General features: G+C 41.3%; 1 protein-coding gene across 1 annotated transcript in view; it reads right to left on the minus strand.

Annotated features, from left to right (window-relative positions):
• Positions 1-1382: 1382 nt before the first annotated feature.
• The window catches only part of LOC118239332 (palladin-like), a 246941-nt gene continuing 228576 nt past the window's right edge, over positions 1383-19747 (minus strand). Inside the window, exons 9-10 of the mRNA XM_035451444.1 lie at positions 3737-3856; positions 1383-1729 (exon numbers count right to left, since the gene is read on the minus strand). Of these exons, the coding sequence (XP_035307335.1) occupies positions 1383-1729; positions 3737-3856 (467 nt within the window). The remainder of the gene's footprint in view (positions 1730-3736; positions 3857-19747) is intronic.

The raw sequence follows: 19747 nt of genomic DNA on the forward strand, positions 1-19747 counted from the left end.
CGATAAGCAGGGCTGTAAATGCCAGTCAACAGAGCCTCATGTTTACTCTCCTGTGATTTATACAGAATATACGATGGCTATTAGAAGAGAAACACTTCACCGGATCAAGAGCACAGTCAAGACCTACTCATTCAACACATCTGCCCTTCCCCAGAGACCTGGTCCCTATTTCAGTAAAAGCACCACAAATACATAATTAAAATGCAAACATGAAACAAGTCAGTAGCAGCAATTAATTTTATGGTGGGTGCTATAAGAATGTAAATCTCTTTTATGGATGCCTTTTCTTTTTTTTAAAGCTTGCTTTATCTTCTCAGTGAGAACACATGTCTTCTGTAGTACTATACAGAACCAGGTTAGTAGCTCTACCACCTAAAACACAGGAGCCAAAACAATGCAAAATGACCTATTGGCTGGCAATGGGTAGATTTCTGAAATGGCCTTATAAGACTGACCAGGAATTTCTTTTCTATAAAATGGCCTCCCCATTTGGTAAGTTCTTAGAGTTGGTTTGTTTTGGGGCTGAGGTCTATGAACTTCCTTGGCACTCAATGAAGTGATGTGCAAATTTAAGGTGTCATTCAGGTTTGAGTTTTAATCAGTTCTAACAGTGCTAACACACAAGTTGATCACAGGTTGGGGAACCTAAGTATGTCACTACTAAGGAAGCAAAGAACTCCTAAGACATCAGGCATCATAGGGAATCCAGAGCCTTTCCTAGGTGGGGCAACTTCATTCTCAAGGCAATGTGAACCAGCAGAGAGTGTATAGGTTTCAACTGACCTATCTGTGTCAGGGACCAATTAAGTACCATTCTGCTGTGATAGAGAACCTTTTTGAGTTCTCTCTCTCTCTCTCTCTCTCTCTCTCTCTCTCTCTCTCTCTGCCTCTCTCTCTCTCTCTCTCTCTCTCTCTCTCTCTCTCACACACACACACACACACACACACACACACACACACTGTAATGGCTCTATTCATGACAATGCTTTTCCACATGGTGCCAATGGAAACAACGCATGGAAGATTTATCATCCTGAGAAAATAATAGAAGTCAAATGTGAATGGTGGAAATATGTAGTCCATGGACTTCCAAAGGCAAGGAGGCTGAGTTGCCGGGGGTACTCTTCCAAGTGACAAGTGACCAGTTACAGCTTCTAGCAAAGAGGAGATTTAACCATGCTCCGTATTTACCTCCTTTATTTTAAATATCCTTTGTAGTTTTGAAGGACCTGACTCAGCAGCCAGGTCACCTCAGTCAAGGACAGCTTGCCTGCAGAAGGGGTGGTATGCCACAAAGTCCAGTCCAAAAGAAAGCTTTTTTTTTTCTAAGCAGAGAGGAAATTGCACAGGAACATGGAAAGTATGAAAGCATGCAGAAATACTCACAGTTTGGGTTTGGCAAGCAGAGGTGGTGGTTCCTTAGTGGGCGAGAGCAGGGCAGCTGGTGTTGGAGGAGATTTATTGCCGTAGGTTTTGCCATTAATCAGCCCGTTGACTCCATGGCTGGGATGAACTCCATTAGTCTCCCTCTCTGCAGAGTTGAATTGCATTTGAAGGGCTGCCATGTTAAGTCCTAAATTGGGGCTGTTCACCTGCTGGATTTCAGATGGCTTCTGGGATGCAAACTCATAGGAACCTGTCTCCAAGATTGGAGGGGGTGGCGGGAAGTGTTGGTTGTGATCACTGTTGGGTTCTTCCATTGGGTCATAGCTGCAGTTCTCAGCGTTAGCTAAAGGAAGGGGAAAAAAGAGGAAAAAAGTAGTAAGATGCTACCTGTTCAACAAATGATTTTCATACTCATAGACTCGGAGGGGGAGAATCTCTCCATGTCATTAGGGAAGAAGTGGTATACTGCTGTCACGACAAGTGAGAGCGTTTCCAGCCTTGTGGCCTTGTTTTGACTGGTGACTATTTGTCTCATTTCCTGACTGAGTTTACCTGTAGGAAAACCAGCTACTGAGTCATTAACAAACTGCCTTAGCCTGGCAGTGCTGGTACATGCCTTTAATTCCAGCACTCTTGAGGCAGAGGCAGGTGGATCTCTGAGTTCGAGACCAGCCTGGTCTATAAGAGCTAGTTCCAGGACAGCCTCCAAAGCCACAGAGAAACCCTGTCTCAAAAAACAAAACAAAACAAACAAACAAACAAACAAAACACCAAAACAAACTGCCTTTAGAGCTTACGATAGATAAGGCATCATCGGACATGATATTGCAAAGAATATCAGTCCAAATGCTTTGTCTTCTGACCCCCAGCCCATGCATCCCATTGGACACTTAACCATTTCTCACTGACATCATTCAATTTCAGAAGGGTTTATGATGCCATCCCTTCTGAAGCTGGGGAAGAGAAGTTCTGAGTCCAAGCTGAATTCTTGAAATTCTCGTGAGTGCAAAGAAAATTTCCCTGTCAGATGGGGAAATATGCTGTCTCAACTATAACTTAGTAGAAGACAGACTGAAAAATGTTACTTTCAATAGATTAAAAGTATCTTAGGTCATACCCTTTTTGAGTCATTCAACTGCTAAGAATCTGGCAGACATTTTGGAATGCACCAAGCAATACTTATTGAGGTACATATGTTTGGCATACAGTAATGAACAATATTACATTACTACAATATTAATTAATATTACATTAAAATATTACATTATACAGGTTTTATCACACAAACTGACAGAGTCTACATTTTGCAGTTATGGTTTGGAGACTGCGGTGATCATTTAATGGGGCACTCTTCAAGCTAACTGAAAATTGAAATACTGTGATAATGACTGCTATGGGACTTCAGGGACAGCACTGCAGTTTCCAACTTGTTCATTCACATCAACCATGTCCCTGTAAAGTGAACCTTTGTTTCCCTACTTATCTTAAAGAACATAAAAAGCCTTGGCAATTACAGAGCTTCTTTCCGTAGTGCCTCTGCTGCCACCTAGCCCCCAAGTTCTTGATCTTCTAAAAATCAGGGCCACTGAATAGCCATCCACGTCCTGGTGCCCTACTGCGTGTTTTAGGTTTGCTCAAAGTGACCAGCCTAAAATCTCTGTAAGATGAGCTTGAAAGATGAGATAAAGCTCTTCAGTAGAAGACTCCCCTAAGCTTGCAAACAAAAGTAAAGGTCTGTTTCTTCTTATTGTCTTCCCCGACTATCTTTTCTGAGTTTGGATGTCTGTGTATTTCTGAATGCTTGTTTCAGTAGTGCACTATTTTATCTTTCATATAAGAGTTGTTTACTCACATTAATATACACTGGGAGGAAATTTGATTTCTAACATCTTCCCGGTTTCCCTACATTTCACTAGCTGGCATTCCTTTCTCGGATGTTTCAATTGTGTCAATGGAATGACACATTTGGACAGGTTTCTGCAGGTTCTCTGCACTCCCGAGGACCATGACTACACCTCCGACTTAAACGTGGCAATCTGAGGTGAGGAATCCTAGCTTAGCATGAAGATTACCAGCTCCATTGTTTCTGAGACCAAGATTGCATGATTCTGAAAAAACTGGCCCCATGAGCAAGTGCTAGTTACCGTGTGTGTCATCTCCACCTCCACAGCTCCATGCCTCCCCTAAAGCCTTTTGTTCGAGATGAGACATCCCATTGTTAGGCGAACTCTTGGAGTGGCCATGAACATTCCTAAGAGCTGAGTTTTGCTCCTGGGACAGTTGCTGCCTGTCTTGGGGGACTGCATAAGAACCTGGTAGGAGGCCCCAGTTGCTTTTGATTGCCACATACCTGAGGTGACAATAAGTTGTGCAGTGCTGGTCACTGATCCGTAGTCATTTCTGGCTGAGCAGGTAAAGATGCCTGCATCTTCAGGAAAACTCTCAGCAATGACAAGGGTGCAGATCTCCTCTGGAAGCAAAATGACCAAGACAATCCGTCAGAGGGGAACTGTCAGAGAAATCACCAATGAAGAGGAGCCAGTCTGTCTCAAACATATTTTCAGCCCCACAGTGGTGGCACACGCCTTTAATCCCAGCACTTAGGAGGCAGAGGCAGGCAGATCTCTGTGAGTTTCAGATCAGCCTGGTCTCAAAACAGATTTCCAGGACAGCCAGGACTATTACACAGAGAAACTTTGTCTCAAAAAACAAAAAACAAAAAACAAAAACAAAAACAAAAAAACAAAACAAAACAAAAAACCAAACCAAACCAAACAAAAACTATACCTTTCAAATACTATGGTCAAAGTGTTATCTCACAAGAATTCTTTTTGTTTATTGAAATAATCTTACACACACACACACACACACACACACACACACACACATTTAAAGCAGTAAGTACAAAGATAAACAAATTAAAACAAAGTGAAAAGTGCAATCTCTTTTTATTATCTGGTTCTCTCCATATCCAATGCCCCTTAATGTCTCCAGAAGTAAACATAAAGAATTTATTGTATTTAACTCTACAGAAAAATTACACCAGCTTTTAAAACATTTATAGATATTACCAAAGTACATTGTTTTGAGGTACTATTACAGGATTGAATATACATCTCTTTTTTTTTTTTAAAAAATTATCCAGTACCAAGTCTGTGGTCCTCTGTGATCATTGGAGCAATCAATCCTCCATCCCTGCACTTTATTCTTGAACCCCGTGCCTTCCCCATTCCCGATGATCTCTGATGATGCTGATGACAGTTTGCTAACAGACTGCTGAACATTTTCCTTAAAGCTGGAAATGCACGTTTCCTTATGTCAAAATGCTCTGTTCCTGGGCAGAGACCTGGGGACCACTATGATTACAAGCTGTTGAGATGTCAGCTATAGGCATAGCTCAAGGCCAACACATTGCTACCACATTGATACGTGCTTAAATGTCCAAGCTACTAAGTCACACAACTTATTCTTTTAGCAAAGTATTCAGTTTGATGTCAAAACGGGGTATGCCAAACTCCATTCACATACAAGACAAACTAAATCAATGACAAGGGTGCAGATCTCCTCTGGAAGCAAAATGACCAAGACAATCTGTCAGAGGGGAACTGTCAGAGAAATCACCAATGAAGAGGAGCCAGTCTGTCTCAAACATATTTCCAGCCCCACAGTGGTGGCACACGCCTTTAATCCCAGCACAGAGCAGTACAGAACTGACATGGTTTGGGTAAATGTTGAGAAAAGTGACAGGGCAAACATCACAAATTTCCATTTATATAGTATGTAAACAGGCCAATTTCTTTTTCCTACGGGAGTTGAATAGTGGCGGCTGGGGGCATGGTCAGGAGATGGAAAGCTGCTATTTAGAATGGATAAAGTTACAAGCATGTCAGGGAGGAAGAGCTGAAGGATCTGCTGTATGGGGCTGTGTGATAATGGCACACTGTGCCCTTAGAACTTCGGAAAGCATACTTTTTGTTTTGTACTTCTTTCTTTCGCTTCAGGAAAGATGATTAAAAGAGCAGAGTAGGGGCTGGAGAAATGGCTCGGTAGTTAGGAGCACTTGCTTCTCTTCCGGTTTTCAGGTTTCAGTCCCAGCACCCATAAAGTGGCTCACAATCTGTACTCTGCTTTCAGGGGATCCAGTGCCCCCTTCTGGCCTCTGTGAACATCAGGCACATGGTATATTTGCAGACAAAAGAGCAGAGAATGTCTATTGTCTATCTAGTTAAATACCAAGTTAGGCAAACATTCAAGAGTCTCCAAAATATAAAGAAATTCATCTAATGAAGATGTTGCTCAGGTAATCTCCATTTTCTTTGAAGAATAAGAACAAATGAGCTGTGCTTCTAGCAAGAGGGAAGATGATGTATTAAAAGAACCAATGGCCAGACTAACAAAAGGTTGTAAGATATCAGGAAAGACTTCTGAGAGAAAGCCTGAAACTTCTTCCCATGCACAAAGCCTAGATGTTCAGAATCCACCCCAGCTATTTGATGAGGGTGCTAAGGAGTGTGCTACTTTAATATTCTACAGCTGCAGGTGTGAAATAGTGATGCAGCGTTTCCAGACTCAAGTTATTTGTCACTTTCAGGGGGGTTAGATATGGTAGCATGAAAGGAAGGACTCAATTAGAAAATCTCTGGGTGGATCCCAACTTCAAAGTCTAGAGGCCCAGTGGTCATGTGGTGTGCTCAGCCTCTCTCCTCCCTTCTTTCAAACCTGCACCCCCTTTAAAGGCAGGCAAGTCAATTGCAAGTGGGAAAACTTACCAGAAAGTTCCAGTTTGCTAAATGTAACTATTTACTTAAATATAAGATAGAATTAAAGTTTTTTTTAGTTAATTTAATAAATAAAAGAGAGAAAGAAGAAAATATATTTTGGTGTTTATATTTGCCTCAGATTTCTGGAGGAATCAAAATGCAGGTTGATTATGTAATATCTTTTAAATCTGACCAGATGTTAGATACTCTATAATTATTCTATAACCATAAAGACAAGACCTTTTTTGTTTTTTTCTTAGTAGCTCTATAATCCTTCCAACTTAGTCTATACAGACAAAACTATGTTTCCTGAATTCTTTTTCTTTTTATTAAGATCTCTCTATATGTTTAAAAATTGTGAATTTATATTTGGGGCACATATGTAATCTCACAACAAATGTCAACAATATGTGTCATTAGAAACAACAAACAAACAAACCGCTCAAGTTAATACCGCAGCTCATCAAGCAGGCAGCTGCGAGGGAATAGGCAGACATGAATCCAGACTCAGCTTCCTGTCTTTGCTGTGGGAAAGGTCCCCACCTCAAGGTGTACCACGGGAAACACTATAAATGGGCAAACACTATAAATGAAGAGTGCGAAGATATGATGTGTAATTTACATTGAAGCTACTTCGGCATTTTTAAAATCGGTGACTCTACTTACAAAGGGGGAAGAAAATCTACAGGCTAGGAAAATGAATTGGCTACTCTGGTTTTGTGTTCTTCCTTTGGCTGTTGACAGATACCCCAGATCCTTTGTCATTATTTAAATTTGTGCAAGTCGAAGACCAGAGTGCCTGTGCTCCCTGGTAAGACTGGTGACATTTCTTGGGGGGGGGTTTCGTTTATGAGGCTGGCTGCCGAGGTTCCTTCCCTTTTGGATCTTGACTCTTTTCACAGCAGTGCTTGCCAGAGTTAGCTGTCCATGATAAGAATCACCTGCAGCCTGGCTCAATGTGCTGACTTAATAGTTCTCTCCGCTCACCTAGAGCCTGGCTAAGCATCTCGGGCATGGAGCCAAGGTGGTTTTTGTTGTTGTTGTTGTTTTAAATATGCTTTCCAGATGATTTTTGTCTTGAGAAAAGTTCTTAAAAAGTGATTTTCAAACATTTATTAGCATGAACAGAAGTAGAAATGCTTTGTGTTCAACCTGGTCTCTCTCTCTCTCTCTCACACACACACACACACACACACACACACACACACACACACACGAAGTACATACAGACACAGACACACACACATATATGTATATGTGTATATAGATTACATGTATATTATTACACATAATGTATATGTATGAGCAACAGCACACACACACACCCAGACACACACACACACAGTGACAATAAATGTCACAGAAAACACTAAACAAACACCCTACTATTTTTCATTTATCTACTTTTTGTCTGATTGTATTTATTTATTTGTGTGTGTGTGTGTGTGTGTGTGTGTGTGTGTGTGTGTGTGTGTGTGTACCCATACCACAGCTCATGTGTGGGTATCAGAGGACAACTTTTTGAAGTTGATTCTCATCTTTCATCTGCGGAGCCTCAAGCCCAAATGCAGGTTACTAGTCTGAGCAGCAAGAACCTTTACCCACTGAGCCATCTCATTGGTCCCCTTTCTCTTTTTTCTTTAGATCTTGGTTTTCTTCCTTCCTTCCTTCCTTCCTGCCTTCCTTCCTTCCTTCCTTCCTTCCTTCCTTCCTTCCTTTTTTTGGGGGGGGTTTCAAGACAGGGTTTTTCTGTGTAGCTTTGGAGCCTGCCCTGGAACTAGCTCTTGTAGACCAGGCTGATCTCAAACTCACAAAGATCTGCCAGCCTCTGTAAAGGTATGCACCACCACTGCCTGGCTAGATCTGGGTTTTCTATGTAACTCAGGCCTTGTTAGTTCTGGAATTATAGGTATATACTACCTGGCTCTCTTATTTTAAAAAACAGCAGTTGCAAAAGAAGGCTGGGCATGTAACTCCTTGGTAGAATACTTGCCCAATACAAACAAGTGCCTGGGTCTGATCCCCAGCACTAAAAAACAACAACAACAAAAAAAATGGTCACTATCCACTTTGATGACTCATTTTGAACCACTATTGGAGCAGCAATCTAAAAGCAGTGCCTCTTGAGGTTGACAAGATAGCTCAGAGGGTAAAGCTGCCTGATGCAAAACCAGATGACATGAGTTCAATCCATGAAGGAAAGAGAAAACAACTCTGCAAGTGTCCTCTGAAGTGCACATTGTGGTCTTACCCCTTCCCAAATAAGTTGTCAAATGTGAGAAGAAATAGATAAACACTGCTCCATAACCCTGATTCCCCATTCTTAATATCCATAAATCCTGGATGTTTGAAATATTAAGGGAAGAGCTTGAGATTTGGGTTTGAAAGACACTGACACTTTAAAAGATACAATTATTTGATTAAAAAGTTCAGTGAATAGAAAGAAACTAACAGAAGTCACCTCATATGTTTTAATAATACTGTGCAGTCTTGACTTTCCAGGTGAAGCAGAAAGTGTGGCAACAATTCCTGCTGGGGCCTCCACGTCAGTATGATCATTTATTTTGGAAGTGAGAAACTACTGGAAAGGTACAAGGCAATGGGAGTTTTTTGTTTTGTTTTCCTGTTTTTTATTTTTTAATTGAATACATATGGTTATGAATGTAAGCAGACAAGGGTAAATAAAACCTAGGATATTTGTGTTCTAAGATAGACTGGTTCAAAACTCTCATTCCTTCAGGTTTGATCTCAAGAATATGACTAATTAGTATTGCAGTCCAAATTCTCATGGTAGGCTACTGGCCAGGCATGAGGTGCACTGCCCAGTTCTAGAGTACAAAGACTCTATAGTTGTTCTGTTTTGTTTTTCCATATTAATGACATAGGGAGCCTGGTGCAAAGGAGGACAATGAAAGATTTAAGTCTGGAAACAGAGTTTCTTGATGCTTAAAATTTTAATTAGCTTTCTCAATATCCTAATAAACTAATGGTTCTCAAATGTACAAGGAGATAGCTGGATGTCCCCCAATAAGACATCAAATCCTTTGGATCAGTCATGAGTATATTATAATGTGGATATTATGGCATTAGAGGAAATGAGCATCATAGCAGCATTATTCAGAATAACCAGAACCTGGAAACCACCTAGATGCCCCTCAACCAAAGACTAGATAAAGAAAATATGCTGCATTTACACAACGGAGTATTACTCAGCTGTAAAAAACAATGACATCAAGAAATTTGCAGGCAAATGAATGGAACTAGAGGAAATCATCCTGGGTGAGGTAACCCAGACACAGAAATACAAACATGGTATGAACTTACTCCTAAGGATACTAGATGTAAAGCAAAGGATAAACAGGCTACAAACCACAGTCCCAGAGAAGCCAGGTTACAAGGATAGCCCTAGGAAGGGAAAATAGATGAGATCTCCTGGATAAACTGTGAGTGGGGGGGGTAGAGGGATAGAGGGACTGGGGGGATGAGAACATGAGGAAACAGGATGGTTGAGTTGTGGGAGGGACAGGAGGCAGATGGTGGAGAGCAATGAAAAAGATATCTTGATAGAGAGAGCCATTATGGGATTAGGGAGAAACCTGGTACTAGGGAAATTCTCAGGAATCCACAAGGATGACCTCAGCTAAGACTCCTAGCAATAGTGGAGAGGGTGCCCATTGGCCTTCTCCTGCAATCAGATTGGTGACTACCCTAATTGTCATCATAGAACCTTCATCCAGTGACTGATGGAAGCAGATACAGAAATTCACAGCCAAGCACTGGGTGAAGCTCCCAGAGCCCAGACAAAGACAGGGAGGAGTGATTATATGAGCAAGGGAGGTCAAGATTATGATGGGGAAAACCCACAGAGACAGCTGACCCGAGCTCATGGGAGCTAATGGACTCTGGGCCGGCAGCAGGGGGTCTGCATGGGACCAAACTAGGCCCCTCTGCAAGTGGGTAATGGTTGTGTGGCTTGGACTGTGGAGCCCCTAGCAGTAGGACCCACATCTATCTCTGGTGCATGAACTGGCTTTTTGGAGCCCATTCCCTATGGTGGGGTGCCTTGCTTAGCCTTGATGCAGGGGTAGGGGCTTGGTCCTGCCTCAACTTGAGGCTTTGTTGTCTCCTCTTGAGAGGCCTTGACCTTTCTGAGGATTGGATAGGGGAAGCGGTGGGGGGAGGTGCAGGTAGGGGCAGGGGGATGAGGGGGGTGAGGGAGAACTGTGGTTGGTATGTAAAATGATTAGAAAATTTTTTACAAAAGAGATGAACAGGTATCCTTTTGAAGCTGTGGAAAACATCCTCAGGCAGTGGTTACCTCTGAGATATGGACTTCCAGTAGCATTGAGTGTGTGCATGTGCGTGTAAGGGCACCCATGCATGTGCACAAAGACCATAAAGGGACTCCAGGTATCCAGCTCTATCCTTGCTTTTCTCTTTGTTCCATTGAGTTTCTCACTGACCCGGGAGCTAACTTGGACTTAGTATTCTGAAGCATGGCTTTTATCTCTGCCCAGCACAGCGCTTGGGTTATAGGTGTGTACACAACCACACCCAGCTTTTTACGTGCATCCTTCTGACTCAAACTCAGGTCCCTCACGTTTGAGAAGCAAGTGCTCTTACTCCCTCAGCCATCTCCAAGCATACTGATGAATCCTAAAGCATGGTGATGCTTCTTCTCTCCCACCCCTTTTAAGACCCTGGGCTTTTCTAAGTTACACTTCCTAAAGAAAACACCAGGTCCTGTCTACAGTTGCCTCTTCTTAGGCAAACGGGTAAGGAAGAAGAAAACCTTATGGTTTCTTGGTCCTTGTGTGATTGGAATATAAAGTCAAGACCTGGCATGTAGTAGCTGAGGTCCTGCTTGTGCCAGTCTGGCCAGCGCTTTAGCACCTCCTGAACATTCAGCTCTTTCTCATAAGCAGCACTTTCTGAGTCTGCCTTCCTTTTATCCATAAGGACTATGCCAGCATGCACTGTCCTCCTTCCTTAAAAAGTACAGTTTCCCCAACTGAGATTTTAGGAGGGCAATTCCCCAGTGAGGACCCGTTATCAACTAAAGCAAAATCATTTATTGAGTATTGCTTTATTAGTTTCTTTTGTTTTGTTGATGGCTCATGTCCCTAGCAATTAACACACGGCAGCCTCCTCAGACTTGTTTTTTTTTTTTTTAAGTAAATGCATGAGAAAATTTAGATGAAAGGAAGAATATTTGTTTCATTAAACACACAACTGAAAAGATCAACTTCCCTACAAGTTTCCTTTGCAATTCCAATCTGATCAAAGAGGACATATTTTATGTGAATTTTCAGAAATACTGTGGTATAAAATGAGATACAGACCTGCATATGGCTATGACCCACTAGATATTTAGAAAAGTTATGACTCTGAGAACAAGTCACAAACAACATCGGGATGTTGTACAACTTTTCTATTCAGTCAACTCCATGTACCCAAGGTTGCTTTCTAGCTTCTCTTTGAAAGAGTCTCCCAGTTGGGACAAGCAGTCCATACTTTAAGGGGTGAAGGAGCATCATGGCTTGCATGACGTGGGAATTAAATATGAAGCAAACCACAAGGGAATGAGGTATGCCAGGTAGTAATGTGGAAATTTCATCTGATTGCAACTTACTCCTACAGCATCTGTAAAAGAAACACTGGTAAGAACTGAAGTCAGGAAATGATCAATTGTGTCAAATGTAGGGAGTTAGAGGCTATCTAGTCTGCACCAAAAAACTGTCTCCAATACAAATGGAAAAGTCTGTGGTTATTAATAATCTTATTTGAGATCTCTTAAACCCAATTTCCCCAAATTTGACTTCCTGAGGTTGTGATTTGAAGGTATCTAATAAATTACCAAGTCAGAAATTATTTTTATTGGTAATAAGTACTTTTTAAAATTACCTAAAAATTATTCAATTACAGCAGAAGGCAGGCGTGAATTCACTCAAGGTCTTGGATGTACTTAACACTTGGTAAAATATAAGCACACAAACAAAAACACAAATTTGCAGAAACTCATGCAATGAAGAGGTAGCAAGCACAAAGTCATTTAACGCCCTGGGTGGTTCTCGGGACACTGCTTCATACACCCTTTGTAGCCTTTAAATTTTTTTATCTGGAGTCACTAACAGCTTTTACTTTTCAAACTACATGGTTTGGCAAACACAACTAATTGAAAAAAAGGCTCTGGCTAAACACTATGAAGAAGAAATCCAGTGTGTTTAAAAGCAGTGTGAGTGTTAATATATTCTAAGGATCTTTAACGACAATCAGTTCTGTCCACATAGAAGGACATTTAAAATGTGCAGGGTAAGGCTTGCCAATGAAATGAATCTGTGTATTTATCAACTGGAAGACATAAAACAATACAAGCACATTAGAAATGGCTTGTATATCTTCCCCAACTTAATCCTCCTTCTCTTGAGATAATATTCCTTTGATGCTCTATGTAGATATCCTTTTAAAAACAAATATCAAGTGTGTACACAGAAACACACACACACACTCACACACACACACACACACACACACATTATTTAAAGAATTGGACAGTAAGTGCAATGTTGTCACTGTTAAAAAAAAAAAAAAAAACCCTCAGCTACTATCTTGAGCCATAAACTATTATCGTCTTTCCTGAATGTTTCAAAACAAAACAAACAAATGAAAAACCCACAGAGGAACTTAACAGGCAACATTTTGAATCTTGGAAAAGGTGAGGCTCATCTGGTGGGGCTGATGTGTGGAACAAAACTGGATACCTAACAGTTACTATTGATGGACTTGGCCCCAGCAAATGCCATGTTCCTATATTCAACATGGCCAAACCTCAGATCTCAGGACTAGGACAAAATTGACAACTTCTGTGGGGGCCACACTGTCTTCAGCTTGCTCCATGTGTCAGTCTGTGGATGAGACAGCAAAACTGGGAAACTGGCTCTGTCATCCAGCCATTCTGTCATCAGGGCAAAAGATGGGAAGGAACCAGGGAGTGGAGCTATGTGTACAGATAGCCTCCATAGGGTTTTCTCCTGACTCACACCCTGAAATCTGTGACTGGGGACTTGCCCTCCTCCCTGGTGCACAGCTGGTATACTCCTGGAGGTTCCCTTTGATCCCCACTTCCTGGTTTCTACATCTGTTCTTGCTCTTTCTAGTTCAGCTCTCTGGTTGTGGTGAGAAACACCCCCTCAGAGATTGTGGAAAAACACTTCCGAGACTCTGTGAGTCCGGGAATATTTTTACTACATCTTCACACAAACCTGGAGATCTGGGTAGAATTCCAAGTCTGAGGTAATTTTGGATTGGTAACTTTTGCTTCTTGGTCCCATTGTGTCTAATGTGGATGCTGAGAAGGTCAGAGCCTCTCTGAGTTCCCTAGGAACTTGTTTGCTCAGTAGTCTCCTTATCCTGGATTTTCTGAAGTCCCCAGGGACATGCAGCTCTGAATTTATTCCATGTATGGCACAGTTGGTGTGCATTTTCAATCCAAAAGGGAATGGCTTTAAATTAGGGGAATGAGTATATGTGTAGTGTGTGTGTGTGTGTGTGTGTGTGTGTGTGTGTGTGTGTGTGTGTGTGTGTGTTTGCATACATTCTTTTGCATGCATTGGTGCATGTTGGGGTCAAGGGTGGATAACAGACATCTTCTTCAGTTGCTTTCCACCTTACTTGTTGAAACTGCAGCTGTCGTTGAATCTACAGGTCTCTGATTGGCTAGATTGGCTGGCCCCAGACCCCATGGATTCATCTAGTTTCACGGCCCAGCCTCAGGGTTATAGACAGGCATTGCCAAGCCCAGCTGCTACGTGGGTGCTGGGAAACCTGAACTAAAGGCCCAAATCCAGACTTGTGCAGAAAGTGCTTCATTGACCGAGTAGCAGGGGAAGTTTAGAATTGCTTATCTAACAATACCTTTGTAATGGAATAGCAACTATATATTATCTCTTTGAGCTTCTCTGCCTTTCCTGCTTTTCTACCCTGCTGTTAGATTTCTTCTATGTATGCTCTGTGGAACACTCCCTCAGCTTTTGTTTATGCTACCATTTCTTTTCCTTTTCTTTTTTTGCCATTTCAAAATGTTCTCCTCTTTAAAAAAAAAAAAAAAACCAGCATTTTGATTTTAATTCTTGGGTCACTGATTTTTATCACCTGTTGGAGGACTACATTTTAAGCACTTGTTTCATTTTACATTTTCCTCTCTTTGTAAATCTGTTATCTCCAACTTGCTCTTGGGGGAGTTGCTTCTCCAGATGCGTTTACTTCAGCTTTTCTGAAGTGTTTCTGAGCTGACTAGAAATTTTACCTTTTCCTGTTGTGTAATTTAGGTGGTATCTTCCGAGAAAAATCTCCATAACCACTGTCTACTTTTTTCTCCTCTTGAAGTGCTTAAATTGCCCAGAGAAGAGTTCTTTAGTCTCTGCCAGGAAAGGCAAAGCCCACAAGCGAACACTCCAGATGCTGAGTACAAGAAGGGGTTGAAGTCTCCCTTTCTTCTCCTCACTCCCTCCCTCCCTTCTTCCATTCCCCCTTTCTTCTTCTTCTCCTGCATATGTATTTGGGGGCCTTAGGGCAATGGCTATCTTTGCTCAATAATTCTTGAGTTTTTAAACACGAAGTATCTCATTCAAGCTGAAACACATCCATTTGGTTCTACTGGCTGGCCAATGAGCTTTAAGGATTCATCTCTCTGCCTTCCTAGTATCAGGCTAACAGGTGCACCATGATGCCTATCTTTCCATGTGGGTTCTCAGCATCCAAACTCAGGTCTTCAGCCTTGACCAGCACTGTAGCACTTTATTGATGAATGAGCCACTTCTTCAACCTCTTCCTTCCATCCCTCCTACCTTCCTTCCTTTTTTCCTTCCTAAGGCTCCCTCCCTCCCTCTCTCCCTCCCTTCCTAACCCCTCCTTCTCCTCCTCCTCCCTCTCTCTCTCTCTCTCTCTCTCTCTCTCTCTCTCTCTCTCTCCTCAATTTTTTGAAGCATCTGGTTCAGGAAGGCCTAGAACTTGCAATCTCACTGCTCAGCTTATAAAATTTTCTTTTCAGTGCACACTCAAAAGTACCTTCAACCTTCCCCTTTCCTCTCAAAAACTATAGTAAACTGACTTGGGCTCTGAAACCTTAAGTACATTAGCATATTTTTACAGTTATCTAAGCCAACCAATAAGCCTAATAGCTGCATGAGTTAGGTAGTTATTCCCATAGAACTTGATCACTTACATCAGAACAAGTTAAGTACTGTTAGCAAAACATACATGCATTAAAAGAAAAAATTACACCTCTGTTCTTCAATAACCATAATAGCATTTTAATGGGCATGGGCATTAACTGGGGACTATATAATTAATGGCTTTGCAATCAGATTGGATATAACAAAGTTCATTTCGACACAGTTTTATTTTTAGTGCCAAATACCTACCAAAAATTCAGTTTTACAAAAATGTGTTGTCCCACAGAACAAAAAGGATGGCAACCTAGTAAAAACATGAGCAATTTTAGCTTGTTGATGCATTCTATCTGTCAGACATTATGTACCAAAGTGTTTGTGTTAAAAGATTCCAACCTGTGATACATCCCTGACAGTGTGGAGAGGCACTCTGGGTGCCCTGTCATATAGTGAGGGAAGCCCAGGTTCCATTCAGGCTACTTTTGTTCTACACAGCTTCTATTTTAACCCAAAACTTAATCTTCAGTGTGTAGAAGCGGCTGGCTCCAGAGTCAGCATCTATACAGTTGCGCTTTCACAACTCAGCCCTTATGGCCTCCAGCTAGTGGAATTTCCTTCACATTCTGAAGCACACAGTCAATGCATGGACAAAGATGTAGGAGAGGCTACATTGCTGAGTATTCAGTCATACTGAAAAGAGGGATAATAACTTGTAATTTTGAAGAAGGTTTTGGAGATATATCTCAGTGGTTAAGAGCCTATGCTTCTCTTACAGAGGACTGGAGCTCACTCTCTAACACCCATATCAGGAAGCTCACAGCAAACAGCCTGAAACTACATACACCTCCAGCGTATCCTATGGGCTCTTCCAGACTCCTGAGGTACTCACACACATGTGACATACATCTACATAGACACACATACATATAAATAGATCTTTTAAAAGAAAATAGGAGACACCATGTGTGTGAGAGTGTGTGTGTGTGTGTGTGTATACATGAGTCTCTCTCTGTGGGTGTGTCTGTGTGTGTGTTTCCCAACTCACTTTTTTTGTGGCTTTGATTTTGAATGACAATAGTCCATTAGACAATGCTATAGAAGCAATTCAAGACAGTTTGTGGCTATTTCCAGACAGCTGAGTAACAGCCGGAGCATTAACATCAGTGAATGAGTCTTCATCCTCTTACACCAGATTTGTCTTTGAAGGATCCAATCAGGGTAGAGTTAGAATGTCAAGAAAGGAGGCCAGGCAGGTAATATGACAAACCAATGTTGATCTTACGTAAGCTGACTCGCTGTTAATTCACAAAACAGTCTGAAGAGATGTGTGATGAAGCTGACTGCTGTCTAGACAGAGAGTGGAGTGCAAAACACATTAGACAGACGCAGCACAGTAGTGACAAGAAAAACCTGCTCCAGTTGCACAAAGGCACAGGGGAAGGAATCAGCTAGTTCCTTCTTTATCTGAATATCTAATCCTAATGGGCCCATATCTAGATACTAGGGAATTTCCACTTTATTTTTAGAGCCTTAAAGCATCTGACCCATCAATAATAAGGAGGGTGAAGAGCAAAAATAGATAAGAAGACTGGGGGAGTTGATGGAGAAAGAGGAAGGGAGGGAAGGAAGGATGTAAACAGAGAGAGACAGATGAGAGACCAGGAAAGAGGAAGAGAAGAGAGAGAGCAATAAAATCTGTTTAAATATTGTTCCAAATTTCAAAGGCTATTTATGCTTTAGCATTTGGAAAACATCACTGACTGAGTCTTATAAAATTTATCTCTTGCCTCAGATGTACTGTAGCCATGTGCGTTTTCCTGTTTCTACTTAACAGTGGTTAAAATTCAGATATCAGAGAAGGCAGACCCTGCAGTCATTCTATGCAGATGAATATACCAGTGGTTAGATCTAGCAGTCAATCAGATCATGTAAGAGAAGGAAGTAGTAATTTGAACACACACACACACACACACACACACACACACACACACACACACAATCCCTTCATGTGGAAATTTCAAGGTCAACATAAGGGAAACGTTTGGAAATTAGGAAATAAATCACATCTCGTTTTGTTAGGCACACTCAACTTCATTTAAATACAAATATGCTTTAAAATAGGTTTGTTCTAGTTTATATTCCATCTGATTCACGCAAGCAGTCAAATGAACAGTCACTCCTGTGTTAATTTTTTTATTTGTTTAAAAAACTATGATCATGGATTTTATATAACACTGCATGATAAGTGTGGACTTCCCAAAGTGGAGCGTATTAATGTCTCACTAGAAAAATGAAACGAACAGCTCTAGTAGTTGTGGTAAGTGAGATCATGTCAAAAGTATCAGAGGCCAGGAGAAGTTTGTTGTCTTTTAATAGTTTCTGACTACATTGTTTTCTTATAGTGACAAATTTTCCTGAAACATTTCTCTGCCAAGGTATATTTGCCTTTATCAGATGCAGTTATTATGATTGTGATGGGGGGGTCTGTTCTCTTAAAATACTTTCAGATATAACTAAAGGGAAGAGAAATATAAGGGAATTCAGCAAACATGGTAAGGAAAATCTTGTATACATTGCTAGGGTGTATTGCTGAAGAGGAGTGCCTTCCATGTCCTGAATTTTCAGCCATGTCATCTCTGTGCTCACCCAAAAGACATTGAAGTGTAATCTGCAGATCTGGGGCATCCAGAACAAATGCTATCAAATAACTCATGATCAAGCATGTGCTTGTTAAAAGCAAAACAAGCTGTAACTGGAACACGAGGACTATACAATAGGAGTAAGGAGAGAATGGAGGCAGGGTGAGGGCTGTTTTCATGATCCTTCCTCCTCCAAATTTACTTGTCTTCAGTACATTCTGAATGCTTTCTTTTCCTTTTTGGGGTGTGTGTACATGTGTTGTGTATGCATCTATGAGCTTGTTAGTATAGGCGTGTGCCCTTGTGTGTGCATGTCTGTGGAAAACAGAAGCTTGCATTGGGTGTCTTTCCTTGATCGCTCTCCACTCTATTTATTTAAAATAAATTTGTTTATGTTAATTTTGTATGCATTAGTGTTTTGCTTCTGTGTCAGTGCACCATGTGAGTGGAATGCCTGCAGAGGCCAGAAGAGGGCATCCTAACCCCTGGGATGGAAGTTACCAATGGTCATGAGCCGCCTTGTGATTGCTAGGAGCCAAACCAGGGTCTTTGAGCCCTCTCTCTGTCTATTTTTACTTTGTGAAACAGGCTCTCTCGCTGAATGTAAATCTCACAGATTTGGCTAGGCTAGATGACCAATGAGGGTCAGGAAACCATGTTTCTCTGCTCTGTTCATCATTGGAGTTACAGTCACCATGCCTGGCCTTTTCTTTTTGTACAGATTCATGGGATTGGGTGTCAGGTCTACACATTTATCACAGCAGGCACTGCATCTCATAGCTCTACTCTGAAGGTTTCCAAGGCTCAAATACACACACGCACTCAAAACTAAACCACCCAATTGCAAACCAATAATTTGAAAATTAAGATGGTAGCTAACACACGCTTTTTTGGCCTCAGTTATAGAAGACATTTGACGAATTGTCATCAATCTTGGTAGATGAAGACAATGAAGAAAGTTGCATATAGTGTCCCACATACAAAGTGCAATACCAAAATAAGCTTAAACCCATCCCAACTTTAAAATTTTGGGCTTAAGATTTTACTATTTCTTGTACTAATTTAACCACTGGAAAAGATAACTTGTCTATATTATACATAGTGACCAAGGGAAATATTCAGTTTGTCCTTTACGGCAATGTGCCTACTCACCTGTCAACTGTTGACCTTCTACTATTAGAAACAGTAAATGCAAAAAGCTCACCCCTACCACCTATGTTATTTCCATATGAACTCACACGAAGGAGTTATCCTCGGATGTCCCATAGCATTAATCAATTTTATGCAAAGACACATCACAAACAAAACATGAAGTGGTCTGTCTCCACAGCCTGGAAAGTCACTGCCATTTTTGATGTGATGACTCTGACAATGAATGGGGCGGCATGCTCTAGTTGTAACTCAAATCCACTCTATCAATTCCAGTCACTCCCGAAGGATGTTAAGAAGTATCTTTTAACTCTGAGTCCTAATAAGAGAGCATTCTACTTTTAACGACCTGATACTCAGATGTGACAGGCTCAGAGGCAGAGCACAGTACTATGACCTGCTAACGCTAACAAGGACTTTCAAATTCCCAGGCAAGTGTCAGGGCAGGGCCATGGCTCCCAAGGCACACTGGGCAGGATCTGCTTGTCACTGCAGCAGAAGCATAAACAGCAGAAACAGGAAAATGTCATGTTTTTCTAACCTCTGTGAAAAAATAGTGGGAGTGTGTTTTTTATGATGGGAAAATACAAAGAAATACGATCTTGAGGTGGTGGGTGAGTGTGTACTATGAAATACCTGAACA

The sequence above is a fragment of the Cricetulus griseus genome (assembly GCF_003668045.3).
Source record: "Cricetulus griseus strain 17A/GY chromosome 1 unlocalized genomic scaffold, alternate assembly CriGri-PICRH-1.0 chr1_0, whole genome shotgun sequence".
NCBI lineage: Eukaryota > Metazoa > Chordata > Mammalia > Rodentia > Cricetidae > Cricetulus > Cricetulus griseus.